Here is a 17,800-nt window from a genome sequence, read left to right on the forward strand (position 1 = left end):
TGACAGCCGGAGCAACGAGAGAACGAGAGGGAAGGGGAAGCAGAGGAGAGAGGAAAGAAGAGAAAGGTGAGACGCAAGAAAAGAGAAAAGAGAAAAACAAAGAAAATCATTAAGAAGGAAACAGAGCTGGAGAGAGATGGAGCAATTCACGACCCTGTCCCCGGGGCCACCAGCCCCACATGTCCTCATTTCACAAATAGATCGTATTGATTTTATACCATTAATGTGGTAGATTCCACACTATTAACTTCTATCTCCATTATTTAGCATGTGAGGAACCCTGCAGGCTCAATTCTCATCTGGTCTCTCCAACACGCTGCGTGGACAAGCTCACAGGCTTAGCACACCTCGAGCTGTTTCTTTCATGCACTATTAAGGAAATGGAGACGCAGAGAGTGAGTGGATCTATGGGGGTCAGAGCATGTGTGTGTGTGTGTGTGATTTTGTCACATAGCTTGCATCGCAAGGTTTTTATGGAGCACCCTTTATTGTATTTCGTGGGTCGGCGGTAAGAAGGCTGAACCAGATGCAGAATCATCCTATACATTAATGTAACATGATCCCTTACAGGAGAGCTTCAACACGCAAAAACTAAGAATAAATATATTCACAACTGCCTCTACTATTGGTAGGAGATAAAAGCATGAAAAGGTACCTCCATAAAAGATAATAATCGATAGTTGAAAGAAGTGTCTGTCTGTCTTTTTTTTTGACGAAAAACAAAATGCCTTCAGGTCCTGTGGTTTTGTGTCCATTGTTTTTTTTTGCCATTCAAATTTCCTCTGAGAAATACTTAAAAATCAATACAATAACCTCTGTGCCTTTGTCCGATGAAAGAAAACGGGAAGCAGAGGTCCTTGTGGCCTCATTAAGTCTGGCTGATTAAGAAATCCAAAATGCATCCATTGCCACGATGTCCTTCTGGCTGTCGGCCTTCCTGTGTTATGTCTCGCATTCGAAAAAAATAAATTCTGTATCCTTTCATCCATATAACCAGAACCTTTTCATCATTTCACACATCAACCCGCCATTCCTGGATACGTCCCCCATCTAGCCCTGTAGAAATTCCACTGGATAAGCAAATTAAGTTAACTGGATGAGATGAAAATGAACTGAACTGCATACAAACAACTCCAATATTGACTGTGTATATTATTATTTTTGGCTCGTCCAGGGAATGCAATTATTCGGCGGCTTTGATTGGTTTCAGTCTCAGACGTCCATCAGCATCCCATCCGTTGGTAGTCAAACCTCTTTGTTTAGATAAATAGATCTGTATTCATAGAAAAATAAGCATTGACCACACTGCTGGCTGTTCATTGCTAAGGCACTTGGCTGTTTTCAGTCATTTATCTCCCTCTCGCTTTGTTTCTGTCTCCATCTTACACGTCCGCCCAGTTTGCTCCACACCCTCTGGCTGTCGCAGTTTATGACTCTGTATTCGATGTTGCAAAGAGCTGATAATATGAACACTGACGCCCACCACCGCCACACTGTCTCCTGCTCATTGTGGCGCTGAGTAGAAAAATGGAGCCTCAGTACTTTTCGATTGTGAGGCGTAATAGAGGGGAAAAGAAAATCGGTGGGAGCTGCAGCTGAAGTTTCGCCTCCAGGCAGAGATCTGGGATCAGCTAATCCTTGCCAAATACCAACCTATACGCCAGTAGTGGGGAAAATACAAAAACTGACCTCAGCTCGTTATCCAGGAATAAACATGTGTGTAGTGTAGTCCCGCTCCCCCACAGGCTCATCTCAAAGCCACAGGAGTCATTGTTACTGGATGATTCATCACCAGAGAGGGAGATGATGAGGAGACAAGAGAAGTAGGAAGAGGAGGAGGAGGAGGAGGAGGAGGAGGAGTGCTAAAACTGGTAAGACCGGTCCAGCACCTCCATGTAGTCTGGTGTGGTCCTCAGTCTGGCTCTTTGCTCCCCTGCTCCCTGCTCGCTCTGGCTGCTGTTACTACCGCCTACTGTGGAGCTGGCGGTGCTGACCACGAGCGTTTGGTCGGGTCTGGCGTCCTGTTTGGAGTCTTGGGGGTGAGGGTAGCGGGGCGGTGGCCTCGCGTACCTGTCTGGCAGGTCTCTGAACTCTGGGGCAGGGAGTCTGAAGAGGCAGTCCACCAGTTCGACCTTTGGGGTTGGGCCCTGGCTGTCGATCACTGTTGGGCAAAGGATGCCGTTCCCGTGGATGCCGGGGAGCGGTCCCATTGCTCCTGTGATGGTATTGATGGGGGATGAGGACACGTCCAGAGTCCACTCCCTCTCCTTCTCTGCTGCAGAGCAGTATCCACCCTCGCTCTCTTTGGAAGCTACAAACGACTGCTGCGGCCGCTGCTTCGCGGCGGCATCCTGCTCCTCTTTGTAGATTGGGTTGCTACACATGTGCGGGGCCGCAGCGGGCTTGGGACCTTTTGACGCGGCCTCCGGGGGCAAGATGGTGTCGTACACGTGGTTGTGGTTGGCCGGAGGAGGGGGCGGAGTCTCTGGGAGGCCGTGGTGATGGTGATGGTGGTGGTGGTGCGTCTGCTCGGTGAAGATTCCACACTCCATCTGGATGCCCGCCAAGTCTACCTCTCCCTGGCGACGGAACGGCAGCTTGTCCCTCCTCCTCAGGGCGTAGGCGATTAGTGCCGCTGCCGCGAAGAATGCAGACACAAACAACACCAGCAGGCTGAGCACCAACACCGACAGCGGGATTGAATCCTTCCCCGGAGGGATCAGGGGGCCCAGCCCTGAGCCGGGGTAGCCAACCGACACGCCGCTGTCTGCAGCTGTGGAGGTGGCTGTCTGCTCCTCCTGCTCCTGGTCCTCCTGGGGCTCCAGCTCAGGGCAGAGCAGGTCCATGGAGAGGGAGCGGAGGTCCACTCCTTTGGTCTTGTCTGGGGAATGGCAGACCACCTCTCCCACCACCACCACAGCACTGAGCCCCTCGAGCCAACGCTTCAGTGGAGCTGCATCACAGTGGCACTCCCACGGGTTCTCCTGCAGGTCCACCTGGAGAAACACATAACACCACAGCGCTTTGTCATTGTGCAACAGGACACTAATTACTGCCGTGCAATGCAAAAGTCATGAATCACTTTTGTGAATTGTAAACAAAAAATAGATAATTTTGCTGACATCCTTGTGATATATGTTGGTGTCTTGTGTTGAAGAAAAAGACAGGCACTCTGTCGAGATGACAACAAGATGAATGTTGTTTTCTCAGCTACCTTTACCTCTGACCAGAATATATGGAAAATTAGTTTTTCTGCATTTGCATAATACAGCTCTCCGCGCTGGCCAGCGTTTTTTCATGATTTTTATGAAATATGCAGGTGATGTAAAGTACTGATGAATGTAAATAATGTCGTTAAAGGGTCATCAAAACAGTGAAGTGCTCACATTTCCTGAATGGCTGTGCACCGGCACGATCTACTCTCTAATGGAGAACAACTGGGAAGTGACCAATTCAACTTGCACCCCCCCCCCCCCCCCAACACAAGTGCTCTCTTTAAAAGTTGTTCACACATGTGCTACAGCAGGTTGTGGGAACATTTCAGTTCACAATAAATACCACTCAGAGTTTACATAAGTGGTTATTGACAAAACTCACCGGCAGGTTTTGTGTGACGAGTATCACGGCACTTTGTTTTTTAACAAGACGGAATGTGATGCAACTCTCCCCTGTGCTATAATCCAATAGGGGTGTGCGTAAATCCATTTTCCCATTGCCAGCTATTGATTGCGCGTCCTAAAAACAAACTCAGATATTCACTTTGCGTTCACATTTTGAAAAGGGTAAAGCAGATTATGCAGAAAGGGAATCACTCTCATCACATTGCATTGTCTGCAGAACCGATCTGTTCCATATCTTTAGCAATGACACTGGCAATGAAAGCTGATATTCTCTCTGTCACTCTTCCAAGGAGCTTGCACAAATGCTGTCACGCTAATTTGGTTAGGCCAACACCCATGGCTTGCAGAAATAGATGGAGGCTTTTTGCGATGATTCAGCACTGCTGTTGTGGGAGCCATGGTATAACTACTTCCCCATGCTTCGCACTGAACGGGACGCTCCATCACTTTATTGGAGTTATCCCACTGTGGGCTTTTGTGAGGCTTTCATAATGAAATAATTTCGACTGGAGGGTGAGTAGAAACAACAATCTGCCACAGTTTGAACTCAGTTTGAACACTTCCACGACATTAAAGGTCGTATGAAAAGCACAGTTTTCCATGTTTCAGCCTCATTTTGACACGACTGTGATTCAGCATGAATGCACATTTAAAAACACAATTTCAGATAAACAACCATATGACCAAAAAAATGAATCAGCTTGTTTTTAACTACAAACCTCCATCTGGTTGAAATTCTTGAAGCAGAGTATTGTTTGCTTTCACATAGATCCCAAGGGCTCTATCCCCTTCTCTTTTGCAAGCATCTGTCCAACGTGTCCAACACCGTTTACAATTTATACGCCTGGTCACCTAGTGTGGGATTTGCTGTCAACTTGTCAATCAAAGCCATGTTTCGAAGGGAAATTATAGGCCCTCAGTTGGCCCGACAGGTGCGAGTGGTAGAGGAAATGCGAGTGCATGAATCCTATTTTTTTTGTGAACACAAATCCTTTTAGTAAAGCCATTCCAGTTACAAAGTTACAAACAGCATGTTAATGGTATTATTATGTCATTATCATACAGTATACACTCAAAAACAGCCACCAGAGTATTGAGTGAATCATTCTCTGTTTTGATGCTTCTTGTTATCATATTCAGAAAGAAAATCATGAAATACACCGAACAAAACCCTCTTTTGTCAGAAAAATATTCAGCCTGACTTAAATAATGCCAGCCATTTTTGATGGAAACTTGGAGCTTTAGCCGCAGAGGAGTACATTTTGCTCTTGTGGGTTTTTATCATTATGACACAGATCAAAGATCAAGCAATAATTGTCCAAAATGTACTTGGGAGCCATTAAAAAAATCACATCAGGGGAAGATATTCAAGATTTTCTCAGCGAGCCGTGTGTCTTATAATTGATCACTTTGCCCAAACAGCAATATCCTGTCAGTCATCAGGATCGCTCGAGTTAGTTCACAGAAATATAGTCAATATAAGTTCTGGCGCAGCGATTCCTGCTCTAGTCCCTGGTGACGAGACGGCTCTGAGCTTCGGCTTGCAAAAAGCCTTCTCCACCCTGATGAATGTGTTTCATTGTCTTTTGAATAATACACAGAGCCAAAATGAAAAGAGTGCATTAGAAACACAATCTGCAGCATCTGCAAAATTTTGTTTTTTCTGAAAAATGTGTATATTGGAAGCCAGTCTTCATACAGTGTATGTGAGATGCTAAACATACGAAGCGTTAGAAATGCTCACACCGTTCGATTTCATCAGTCTGTGATGGGGAAGTGCGTTCAAGGAGGTTTTTTCTTTTCTTTTTTTGAAGCGTTGTAATTTACTTTCACAGTGTACTCGCGCTCTCTTTGCCGGCCTCGTCGACTTCTACCTCTGATAGTGATTTCCCATATTTCCCAGACCAACTTCAACAACCCCTCGGGAAGGGGCACGGACTTGTTCTATCCAGCGGCGTGTGTTTCATGCAGGTGGAGAGAGAGCGGTAGTAATAGCAAAGAGCAAAGAGCAAGAGTTTCTGGTCCATTGAGGCTATTGTCAGTAGAACAATTGGTATCTCTGCCTCTGTGTGATTGCTGACCATCAGTGCAACATGGTGAGTCTGGAGAGCGGCCCTTGATCTTTTATTCTGAGGGAAAACAAACACTCACTTTTAATGCTGCTGTATTAGATATCTGGATCTTCTGTGTTTGAAGTGAGCTGAAAAGCGGTATGTAGACGTATGTAGACGTATGTAGACGTATGTAGACGTATGTAGACGTATGTAGACGTATGTAGACGTATGTAAACGTATGTAGACGTATGCAGACGTATGTAGACGTGACGTGATGAGTGTTTTTGCTATGTGGCCTGCAGAGAAATAAAATACTAAACAACAAAATGAGGCCAGGAATGCAGGTTTTTGTGTCAAATTGTTTTGTAAACAACATGCACAGGAAAGATAATCTATTTCTCATGACTGAACTGTAATCCAATATCATTGTTCATTACATCTCCATCTATGGCCACGTCACGACAATATTCTCATTTCCAAATTGTGTGGTCATGTTGCAACTAATGCTCACAACTACAAATGACCAACATCTGTCACAGCATTGGAATATACAATTACATACATTCATCCCGTAAAAACGGATTAGAAAGAACACTGTTAGAGAGATTTTGAAAATGTTCTTAACATTCAACTGTGTGATTAAACATCGGAACATATTGATATAAAAATGTATTGCAATAATAAGGGCAATATTAATCATGCATATATCATCCACCCCTACAGACAATCGAATAAAAGTGGTTATTAAGACAAAATTTTGCAAAAATAATGTGAAGCATTTTGTAAACTGGCTCTACTTGCATCTACTTATTGAGACTATCTTGCATCCTGAAATAGAAAATACATCAGTATGCTTGCTAGATGACCGGACTTTTATAGAGCTAATGTGTTTATCATACCTGTGTGGCTGTGTTTTTGCTGTGCTGTGCAGTTTCAAGTGCAATAACGACAGATATTATACACAGAAAACAAACCCTACACAACCTCTTTTCACTGCAGAAACACATCCACTGGTTTGTTTTGTGTTCAGGAGGATGCAAACCGACCAACTGAAAATAATGTACAGGCTAAGAGAAGCAAAGGTATACTGACAGCTAATCTTTTAATAGAATCTGGTGAGGACATTCGTGGTTATAATTACCTCTATTACCCGACTATCAGTTGAGTTTTAGACTTGAATCAATGTTAATACTATTAAAAGCCAATTTTGACTGTCCTAGCTATACTGGCTCGCCACTACAGCAGCATTCGTTAAATATTAGATTCAATAGCAAAACTCCTCTGCTGGTCTGATAACGGAAAGTTGAATTTTAACATTCAGTAAGTAATAAGTATAGAGGTGGACATTATGAATCAGATTTGTAAAAGATTCACGTTTGTTAAGCCGGTGATCGGCCGACATTCTGTCTTTAAGAGGCTGTAACAGGCTCAGTCTTAAAGCTTGGGGGAAGATGTTATCACATGAAACTAGACAAACTATTGAATTGTCGGGAAGGAGGATGAATAAATCTCCAAAGTGGGAACACTGGCATGGTGATTTTTCGAAGGGGCCCTTTGACCTCTGACCTCAAGGTATGTGAATGAAAATGGGTTCTGTGGTTCTATGGGTATACCTACGAGTCTCCCCTTTACAGACCGCCCACTTCATGGTAACCATAGCTCAAGGTCTTTGTGTCTTAATGTAGTATCGAGGGTTAAATTCAGCACCGGATCTGTGTAGCAAATGGTGTCAACCCAAAAATTGCTGCAACAACTTATGAGACATTAAAGAGGGAATGGTCATCATATACTTTCACAATAATGTTCTAGCTGATAATAGTTTGTTACTGAGCATTTAATCGTGAATAAACATACTTATTAGCGCCACTGCTTCAGGCCGATGACATTGATGATTCAGTTGGCCTGTAGTCTGTTTGGCTGTAAGATTCGGGAGCAGTGCAGACCATAACCCCATGTCACCCTGTTGTTTTTAAACTTCAAACAAATAACATATAATGCAAAGACACATTTTGTTACCTTTGGACAGAGTCGGGTTATCTGTTTCCCCGTTGCCTGTTGTCTTTATGCTACGTTAATAAACTAACCGGCTGCCGGCTGGAGCCTGATATTAAACAGACAGATACGAGAGTGGCATCATTCATCTCATCGAACTCGGCAAGAAAGCACGCAAGTGTGCATTTCCCAAAATGTCAATCTGTCCCCCTTAAAGATGAATCTGTGCAAGTATGAACTCACACTCAAATAAAACTGATAATCAGGTGATTGTTAGTTGGGCATTAAATGATTTCCTGTCAATCCTGCCCCCTGGTGAATCACTGCGTTGTTTTAATCAATCTTTCTGGAGTGTGCATTGTTTTTCTATCCAACATCACAAAAGGTGAGATGTGGCTCTGGGCAAGTTTCTTCGCTGCAGCTGGCAATGATGAGCGCGAGCTGTCCGACAACATATTCTTTGCATTTACTGAAAAAGACCTATGTATCGCTGAACTGTACATATGTCTGGCACAGACACAGAATCTGACTCAACTCCTTGATTTTGTAATCTTCGTTTCAAAGGGAAGACTCATTTGCTTTTGTGCTGCTATTAAATAACTGATGAAAAAATAAAATACAGACACCACAGACAATTTTTCCTTTAATGTCTCATTGATGCTTGTTTTTTTTAGACAACAGTGACATCTGGGAGGTATTTTTCAAAAATATCAGTGCATGTAAGTGGGTGTAACAGTTTAATCCCGTTCTTGATGGTAACAATGACTCTAAGCTGTACATGCTGCTGCTTTTAGATGATCAAAATGTATTTTTTTTTTTTTTTTTTTTTACAGCAGCTGTAAGCTTCACCGTCCTTCCATCTGTGTTACCCTTTGATTTTACTGTGCAAACCAAAAACACACGTCAGAGCCCAGAAATCCCCGCTTCCCGAGCTTTAAACAGGCCAGCAGAAAGTCAACCTGTGATATCATTGTCACATTATTTTCTGCAGTCCATGCGCAGCGCTAATGTGGCTTTGTCAGAGTAATAACAACCCTGGTAAATTAATGAATTCAATTACCATGCTGCAGATTTTGAGCACTACAATGGTGATAGCGCGGGGCTTTATGAATATGGTACACAATGTACTTCCAATTGGTGAATGCTTTTATGCTCTTGGACACCAGAGGTGTATAACAGCACAAAATAGAATACACTTCAACACGGTTCCTCCAGCTCACATAAACCTTCGTCCTTCCCCTGAACAAACAATTAGAAACAGCCTCTGAACTGCCAGCCTCACCCACACTACCTAGGATTGGGAATTCTTCATGGAGCAAAGTAAAAATGGAAATTCACAACGACATTCAGGCTAATCCACACCCACCATACCTCGTTCTACTCTGGCTGTCTAAGAAAAGCCTACACTAAATGTGCTGAAGTGAGAGGAGGAAGGATGGGAAAAGTGTAATTCCTCGGGTTCGGTCCTTATCGGCACATTGTGCACGGCAACCATGTCACGCAATGCTGCGGTTAAATGTGCGGGGTGAGGTGGCACACAAACAGTGAACCAATACTGTAGTTTAGACAGTCTATTTACAAAGAGGTGTGTTAATTACAACCATGCTCAAAAACTTGAGGGGTTCAGCTTTCTACAGTTTAGCTCATGATTTATTAAGACCACTTATGCAAATCGAGTCAATTGCAATTTTACAATTAGAATACCTGAGGCGCATCCATAGTCCCACATGCCACAGCAGAGCTCTCAAAACAACAGACGATGCAGATGACGGAGAAAGCTGCAGCTGTGCCAGAGGCCAGGAGATCAGGGGCTGCCAGATGTTTTAGAAACAGGTATGTAGCTAGATCCAAGATTTCAGATCGCTTTGTTTGGTTCACCAAGCTGTGATAATGGGATGTGTCTTGGCAATCTATTAGTTATTTTAATCTCATCGTCTGACATTTGGAATAAACATACTCTGTATAATTATGCACATTTTCGTTTCGTAAATCCACAGGGGTGATCCAATAATCTCTATTCTTCGCCCTGCCGCTGTCACTAAACCAAATGCATGTTGTTGGGCCTGCTAAACGCTTCGTGCCAGGTATCTGACTCATTTACACACCAGCGGCTTAGCAGCTCAGAAATAGTTTCTTCAAAGCATCCACCTCCTGCACCGAAAAACCCCCTCGATCATTCTGCGAATACGGTCATAGGTTTGCACCAACCTGAACCAGTCCGGTGAGGTGCTCCAGCACACCCACCATAGGGAGCTGCAGAAGGTGGTTGTTTCTTAGATTGAGTCGAGCCAGGTTAACGGCAGCAAACACGCCGAGAGGGAGGCTCCGCAGCAGGTTGGCGTTGAGGAACAACAGCTGGAGAGTTGGCATGGAGTCGAAGGTCCCGGGATTTACCTCATGGATCTCGTTGTACTCAAAGTAAAGGTACCTAAAGAGAGGAGAGGACACGTTGCAATGTCTCTGTAAATGGGACGTGGTCATGTTCGAGGAAACTATCACTGCATCGCAGTACTGATATCTGACAGTGAAGATATAGAGAACATAATAACATTACATATTCTTTGTCTTAACTTTGTATGAAGTCATATTTCCTGATTGGAGCACAGTGCACATTTTTACATCTTCGAATGGGTTTATTTTGAAGTATAATTTACCTCTGCTGCGCCCCAGCATGAAAATAACATAAATTAATATTTATGTTAAGAAGTCATAACAGAAACTTGATTTAATCTGGCCTTTTTGCAGCTGATTAGCTAATCGGTGTGAAATTAAATTGTGTTAGTTTGTACACTTGCCTTGGCATGGTCGACCATCGTGTCAAATTCCCGACACTTTGAATTTTACTTTTTTTTGTTCTCAATGATAGAAATCAATGTAATAGATCTGGTTTAAATGACTTACTGCTCGCTTGCCCTCGAGTCACTCACAAGGCTAACGAGAGGTTAAGAGGAAGACTTTTTCATCGCCCTGAGAGGATCTTTATTGTTGATTAACAGTCAAATGAATGGGTCTGATGATGTTCTGAACCTTATCTTGAAATGTAGAGACAGTGGAGGTAAAAGGCTGAATGATGTTCTGACTTGCAGAAACCCTCTCATGTATATGGAGAGGATGAAATATGTTGTCGTCATCAAACACCACCACGTTTAGCTCACTGAATGAAGACAATTAATTGAGTGTAGGCATTCGCTGTATATATTATTTGCAGAGGAATTATCTTTGTAAGCGTAATCTGACAATGATGCATCATTCTGACGACTCGTTTTCGTAATAAGCTCTTTTCCAAAAAAAGCAAATTCCTGACGACATCCAGGCCCCTTATTACCATCTCTGTATGTAAATACAACAAAAAGACACACATTTTCACGTTGTCACTCATACCAGGCTCACACTTCAACTGAAGCATGTCATCAGGCAGTGTGACTAACAAATGGCACTACTGGAAGAGAATGGGCACCTTTTCATTTCAATCAAATTCCGGCATAATGGTAATCAAAATGTTCTGCTCAGTGCCAGTATTCCAGGGAAATTTATTTCCACATACTTTTAAACAAAAGCCTCAATACCAAAGCTGACAAGTGGTTTTAGTTTATACATTTGTTTGAAGTGCCGTGAAGGCAACGTGCTTGAAACGCTGTGAGTGACAAAAAAAAAAGAATAATAAAAAAGAAATCTACCCAACCTCAGATTTTGCAGCCCCAGGAACATATGGGGACTGAGCCTCTCCAGGTTGTTCCCGTTCAAGTAGAGGCTCCTCAGGCTTGTGAGGCTGGTGAAGGCCTCCTCCTGGAGGTACGAGATGCGGTTGTTCCCCAGGTGAAGCAGGTCAAGGCTGGAGAAATTCCAGAAGTCTGTGCGGTAGATCCTCTGGATTAAGTTTCCACTCAGGTACAGCTTGCGGCCGTTGAGGGGCCGAGGTGTGAGCTGGGACACGTTGAGGAAGCCGTTCTCCTTGCAGTTGACGGTCAGGCCCAGGTCTGTGATGTGCAGGTTGCAAGTGCAGCCCAGGGGACAAATTATGGGGATAGGGGGCCGCGTTTGGTAGCCGGCCACAGGGGGATTCTGGTTGGGCATCAGACTGCGAGGTGTGGGAGATATTCTGGATGGTCGAGGCCTTTTAGTCGGCCTCAGTTGCCTCTCCCTGTCTTTACGTTCTGCCGAGGAAGAGGACGACGAAGTGGAGGAGGTGTGAGTGTTCTGGCGGGAGCCGTGAACCATGGAGGAGGGTTTAGTCGGCCTGACTCGCCCAGGGTGGGAGTTGGGTTTAGAGTTTGGGGGCAAATGTTGGGGCTGTGATCCTGCTGATGGACCACCACCACCCTCCGCTTGAAGCTCTTTATCCGGGAGGTTAGTACACAGCTCCTTGCGGGGAATTTCCCTCAGATCCTTGCCGTGAAGGTGGAAGGGATATTCGCAGGTAACGTCCCCGACTACAGCCGTGTAGGGGATCTGGCCCAGCCACTGCTGTAACTGCACTGCCTCGCAGCCACAGTTCCAGGGATTCTCCTCCAGCTGCAGCTCCATTAGGGAACGACCAACATACTCCAGGGTCCCAGCATATGCCAGGCTCTTCAGACGGTTTCCCCGCAGGTCCAGATGAGTCAGAGACACAGATCTGGAGCAGGAAGAGGAGGGGGATAGTTAGCTAGGTTAGATGAAAGGACAATGTGATAGTACATACAAATAATTCACACATTCCATTGCTGATGAATCTGCTTTTATCTGATGATTAATCCGTCTTTTATGATATGAAACAGAATGCTACGGAAACATTAATTCAACACTAGTACACACTGGCTAATTGTGTCTGACACTGATATTTCTACCGATCAGTCTTTGCATAATTTAAAAGCTTTGCAGTGAAAGAATCGGAATCCAACCTGAACAGATGAGCCGGCAAGACAGGGATCAGGTTGTCATTGAGGATGAGAACCCGGAGCTTGTAGAGGAACCTCAGAGCACCGCTGTCGATTCGTTTGATCACGTTGTAGTCAGCCTGCAGGGGAAGAAGGGAAAATGTGATGAACATGTAATTGCTGCGATTGAAAAATAAGAGTGAATGCAGCAGGAAAGCTGAGGCACTCTCCATTTGAAAAATGCACAGAGAACTTGAGAAGATTCCTTCACTTCCAGCCACCTGCTTGCCATTGCCTATTTCTGTCACATTCACTGATTGTAATCTTGGGGAAAATGGGTCAATGATTGTTAATCAGCGTAGATCATCTTCCCAAACCTACCTGGAGGTATTCCAGAGCCTCTAAGCCAGCAAAGGTGTCATTTTTGAAGACGTCCAGCTTGTTCTCGTGGAGGTACAGGCGTCTGAGTTTGGCCAACCCGTTGAAAGCTCCCACTCTGATGTCCTGGAGTGCATTGTTGCCAAGGTTTATCGACACTGCGTTGCCAAGGTGCTGAAACCCGTTGCTATAGAGACGCCTCAGAGAGTTCCTCTGTAGGTTGAGTTTGAAAGGGCGGACCCATGACTGTGACACCTGAATGATTAATTAGAGGTCTGATTAGTTGTCTTATTAATTACATGAATTTAACAGTTAGAGACACATATAAGCCACATTAGAGACAGGAAATTAGACTTGGAGATAGAGTTTGTTAATGAGATAAATGTTAAAGTGCAGAGCAGTTCCACGTGCATTGACAGATGGAGGAACAGGGATGCTACCTGGCTGACATTAGTGAAGCTCCGCCCATCGCAGTGCACGTGCAGGACGCCTTCTTTGACCTCGCACGTGCACGGCTCGAAGCACGGCTCGTCCACTTCCTCCTCGGAGTTGTCCACTAGAGGGGTGTGTGTGGAGGTGGGGGTAGGGGTGGGGGTGTGCGACGCCCGGGACAGACACACACACCCCAGGGCCACTGCCAGAGTGACCCACTGCATCCTCCTGCTTCTCCCTCTCAGCTCAGCGGCCTGGGGCTACAGCCCGGCATCGGCCCTTCACCGCACTGCGCGGAGAGGCACGGCACATACAGTACATGCATACAGTCACACAAGCACACACACACACACACACACAGGCACACACGCACTATTAAAAGAGGGCAAACAGCCAGGGAGGCAACAGCAAAAGTCAGTTCAGGATGAATCAGATTGATGATACATCACAAGCATACTAAAGCAGTCAGAAAATAAAAGTTAAATCACACAGACTGCAGCGCCACGGGGAAAGGATTACATTACACTGGAATAATGATGTATAGGCCAACTGGAGGCCACAGTGCAGTGATATGAGCAGAACCATGGTAAACATATGTAGGATGCATCCAGCACAGGAAAACAAGGCTTGGGATTTACAGGGTTCACAAAAGCAGGGAATATTGATTTAAAAACAACGTGATGAACAATATCTCAGCTGCTACGCTGCTTTTGAATTATTGAAATACTGACATTGAAAATGCAAAACAAAGGCAAACACGTGGGCTAGTTCTCCTGTGAATCACATTTTATAATTTTCAGAGTAGCTTTTTGGACAAGTGTGTGTGTGTGTGTGTGGGGGGGGGGGGGTAGGCTTGTGATGAATATATTCATCTGTACTCTCAAATGCCCAGTGAAGCTGAAATGTCACGCATGTGTTGTCTTAATGTACGCAATAAGAATATGGGCCGATGCAAATCAGACTCATAATGCTTCCGTCTCATGAACTGCTCCATTTAATAAGATGAATGGCAATCAGACAACAGAGGGATGAGGCACGAAAAAAAACCATATCATCAATCAGCAGAATGTGTTAGATTATCAACAGCGATCGAGTCCTGTCATAATCATTATTGTGGTTAATGACACTGGAGTGAAAGCATCGCTGCAAATCCAAACTCCTCAAAATGTTCAAAAGGGCTGATGTGAAGGCAGCGCCATGACAGACAGGAACATGAACTGATGATGAGGGTGATGGTGGGGATGATGAGGATGGCACTGCTATCACAACAGATTGAGAACAGAGTTGCAGCAGCCCTTGAAACAAATGAAAAAACAAAAACAAAAAAACAGCTGAGATGTGAGTCTTGCAAGGGGATATTTCCTCTCAAGTCTTAATGAGATCTAAATTGGATGAAGCATCTCGATCTGCTCGTATAGTGTTGAACACTGCCATGCGAAATGCAATAATGATCATCATGGTATGGTAGCTGTAATCATACAGCAATAATCTAGCATCAGCGAGTTAGACAAGGAGGCAGCGGTGAAAACATCACCGCCCGGGAGAGGAAGAGCAATCACAGAGATGATTATGACGGGGAGAGATGAAGGGAAAGGTGGAAGTGAGAGGAGGAGGAGGAGGAGGAGGAGGAGGAGGAGGAGGAGGAAAATGGGAATAAGAAGGTGAAGGAATGGAGCAAAGGAGAGACAGACAGATAAAGGAAGAGTAATGGGCATGGTGCAAAGTGCATGGTGCAAAGTGCATGGTGCAAAGTGCATGGTGCAAATGATGAGGGAAAGGGTGAGGTGGGTGAGAGGAGTGGGATTGCATAAGCAGTAGAAGTCAGTCAAGGCTGCCACTCAGCACGAGAGCTTTCAGTGAACCAGCTGAAATATGATATTGATTACATCAAAGCCCTCCTCTCGCCCTGCACACAGTGTACGCCTGCATCGCTGAGAAACAGCGCCAGAGCCAAGTTACATGTGTGTGTGGGTGTGGGTGTTGAAAACAATGTGAGAAAGGTCAAACCATATCCAAAAAAAGGTGTGCTTTCCTTGCCAAGTGCAGAGCCAGGTAACGTGTGGATGAGTGAGTGCTTTCATAACAATGCTGCAATACTGCTGGACAATCCTACAACAAAAACACAAGGATACGGAAGGAAAAGCACGTTTTTTTTCCTCGTAATGAGAGGACTATCCACCCATTTGGACCATGTAGACTTCACACAAGAAAAATAATCTAGGCCAACATGGTCAATAGTGTTTGACAAATTGGAATACTATACATAATAAAATCCATTCACAGTCCCAGTAGGTCTTTGTATTTGTCAAAACAAAATGTTTATTGCTGGGCCCGAAGCTCCCTATAGGAAGGAGATCAATACTGAGTCCAGATAGACCACTGGGATCCCTCCTGTTAGATTCTGCTTTGGTGGATGGCCATCTCTCCTTAACGAGAAGAAACAGTCCACACTCAAGCTGCTTTCTTCAATCAGCCGAGTGGACTAGTCAGCAGTGGGCACAGCTCTGCATCATTATGGTAACAAGAAAGGAAAGGACTTATGTGTTGAGTGATGCCAGCACAGCACAATTCAAAACTCTGTCCGTCATGTCCATCTGAAAACAGGCCTGACACAGGTGTGGCTTTCCCTCCCTATCTCTCTTGAGTCTCTCTGACTCTTGAGTTTCTTTTGTTTTTTTTACTCTCCTCTCTCCTCTAGACCTGCACACTGACGCAAGCGGACCAGAGATGACGGTCACTGCTTATTCCTCACCATTTTATTCATGTCACATAATTCCAGCGTCTACCTCTCCGTCCTCTCTGTCCGTCAGAACACACAGAGCCTCACCGAGCTTCCCACTGGCTTTTACATGGGCCCCTGCTCCCAACACAGACCCGCACTATCAGACGAGCAGCAGCATCACAGATTAAATGTATGGGGCTATCAGCCTGGATAACCCACAGCCCTCCAAGAAAATCAATTAGCCCCCAACATTACACCACACACATTGTAATAGTTTGCAGAATTAAAGCATGACCAATTAAACAGCCGAGTCATTAACATAACCTATTAAGACATTTACCAGGCTATGTATGAAAATCCTTGGCAGAGTAACGCATTCCAATTGCATTCCCCATTGTCTGTCTCTCCTCACCAGCCTCTCTGATCCACACAGCGACGCTTAGCAGAGCAGGGATGCGGGTAATACTCACTCAGTCCGCCGCCAAAGAATTAGGGAACGACCGAGAAAACACTTTAGAGGCTGACTGTCGACATGTCGTTCACATTCAGCCGCACTCCTCTCCCTCTCTCTCCTCTCCTGTAGCGGCTCAGGCGGATGGGGAGGGAGGGAGGGGAGGGGGGGGGGGGGACCAGAGCAGGGGGGTCGTGGTGGGGGGGACGTGATAAGACTGCAATGAGGTGGAGGATAAAAACCGGGAGAGAGAGAGAGCGAGAGAGAGCGAGAGCGAGAGAGAAAAAGAGAGAAGAAAAAAACCGATTGGCTTTAGGATGCAGGTCCGCTTCTCCACTGTGCAGCCCGTGGGAGCTGCGGCACTAGACCGCTGGACAGGCGTGCAATGCGCGGAGTTGTAGCCTGCCTGGCGATGGAGAATCCTCTCTTCATCTCAAACACAACTGGGTAATTCATCGAAGAGGAAAAGGGGGGACAGACGGGGCTGGAATTAATCATGCAATAAGGCGGCGCGCAACTGCTAGTTTGTATATGAGGCATAAAGCGCGCAGGGTGGGTTCCTCCTCACCAGCGGAGCCAGCTCACTTCCTCAACATAAACAGATTACAGAAGACACAAAAGAGTCACAGACAATGGGCCGCATAAACTTTCTCCTCACGTTGCCCGCGTGTGTAGTCTGGTAAAAATACCCCGACTGTTCAGCTATAACGACAATAATTTATAATCTCATTAGTTTATTCATCTCCCCTCTTGCCCTTAAGCGCCGACGGATTTCGTGAAACCGGTGTGAGTTACCATGGCGACTCGTGCCAGCTGGCTTCGTCGCGCACATACACACGCGCCCGAGCTGGCAAGCACGCGCTCGGCATCAGTCTTGAAAACTGTGGTGACTTTTATGGGGAGATTACAGGGAGGCCTGGATGTTTGCGCGGCCTACATCAAAACACCTGTCTTGCCAAATGGAGGCGGTGGGCGCAACAGATGGTGCGGAGACTGCAGAGCAATGAAGCCCCCAACGTTGAATTTAGCTTCCTACTCCGGCTAACCACAGCCCGGTATGGTGGCTGCTGCTCTATCAACAGCTGCAGACTCTTTAAGTGGCAGCATGGCAGGTATAGGCCCCTTGTGAAGCCCGGGGTCCCAAGTCGACCAATGGCACTCCATCAGGGACACCGTGGTGCCACACTGTTGAAAACAAGCATTCAGAAGCGTTCAAATATCAGTCAGCCGGTTTCATGGCTAGGAAAAGATTTAATAACAACATGTCTTCCACATTACTGAGCTGAAAGTTCAAT

The 17,800-nt window shown here is 45.4% G+C and overlaps 1 protein-coding gene across 1 annotated transcript; it reads right to left on the minus strand.

Annotated features, from left to right (window-relative positions):
• Positions 1-1,751: 1,751 nt before the first annotated feature.
• On the minus strand, positions 1,752-16,559 carry LOC306790423 (SLIT and NTRK-like protein 3). The gene is made up of 7 exons (XM_079286677.1): positions 16,525-16,559; positions 13,341-13,621; positions 12,904-13,155; positions 12,547-12,662; positions 11,349-12,281; positions 9,875-10,094; positions 1,752-2,996 (listed from the first exon to the last, which is right to left on the minus strand). Exons 2-7 carry the CDS (start codon positions 13,554-13,556, stop codon positions 1,863-1,865), a joined length of 2,871 nt encoding a protein of 956 aa, XP_079142803.1. The 5' UTR covers positions 13,557-13,621; positions 16,525-16,559; the 3' UTR covers positions 1,752-1,862.
• Positions 16,560-17,800: the final 1,241 nt, after the last annotated feature.

This window comes from Melanostigma gelatinosum, assembly GCF_949748355.1.
Source record: "Melanostigma gelatinosum genome assembly, chromosome: 16".
Classification (NCBI taxonomy): domain Eukaryota; kingdom Metazoa; phylum Chordata; class Actinopteri; order Perciformes; family Zoarcidae; genus Melanostigma; species Melanostigma gelatinosum.

Excerpts from the sequence above, each read along its gene's own strand:
- LOC306790423 (XM_079286677.1), bottom strand. The coding sequence starts at position 13,556 with ATGCAGTGGGTCACTCTGGCAGTGGCCCTGGGGTGTGTGTGTCTGTCC. Across the intron at positions 12,663-12,903 it reads AGGCTCTGGAATACCTCCAG|GCTGACTACAACGTGATCAA; the intron begins GTAGGTTTGGGA and ends CTTCCCCTGCAG. Across the intron at positions 12,282-12,546 it reads TTGCCGGCTCATCTGTTCAG|ATCTGTGTCTCTGACTCATC; the intron begins GTTGGATTCCGA and ends TTCCTGCTCCAG.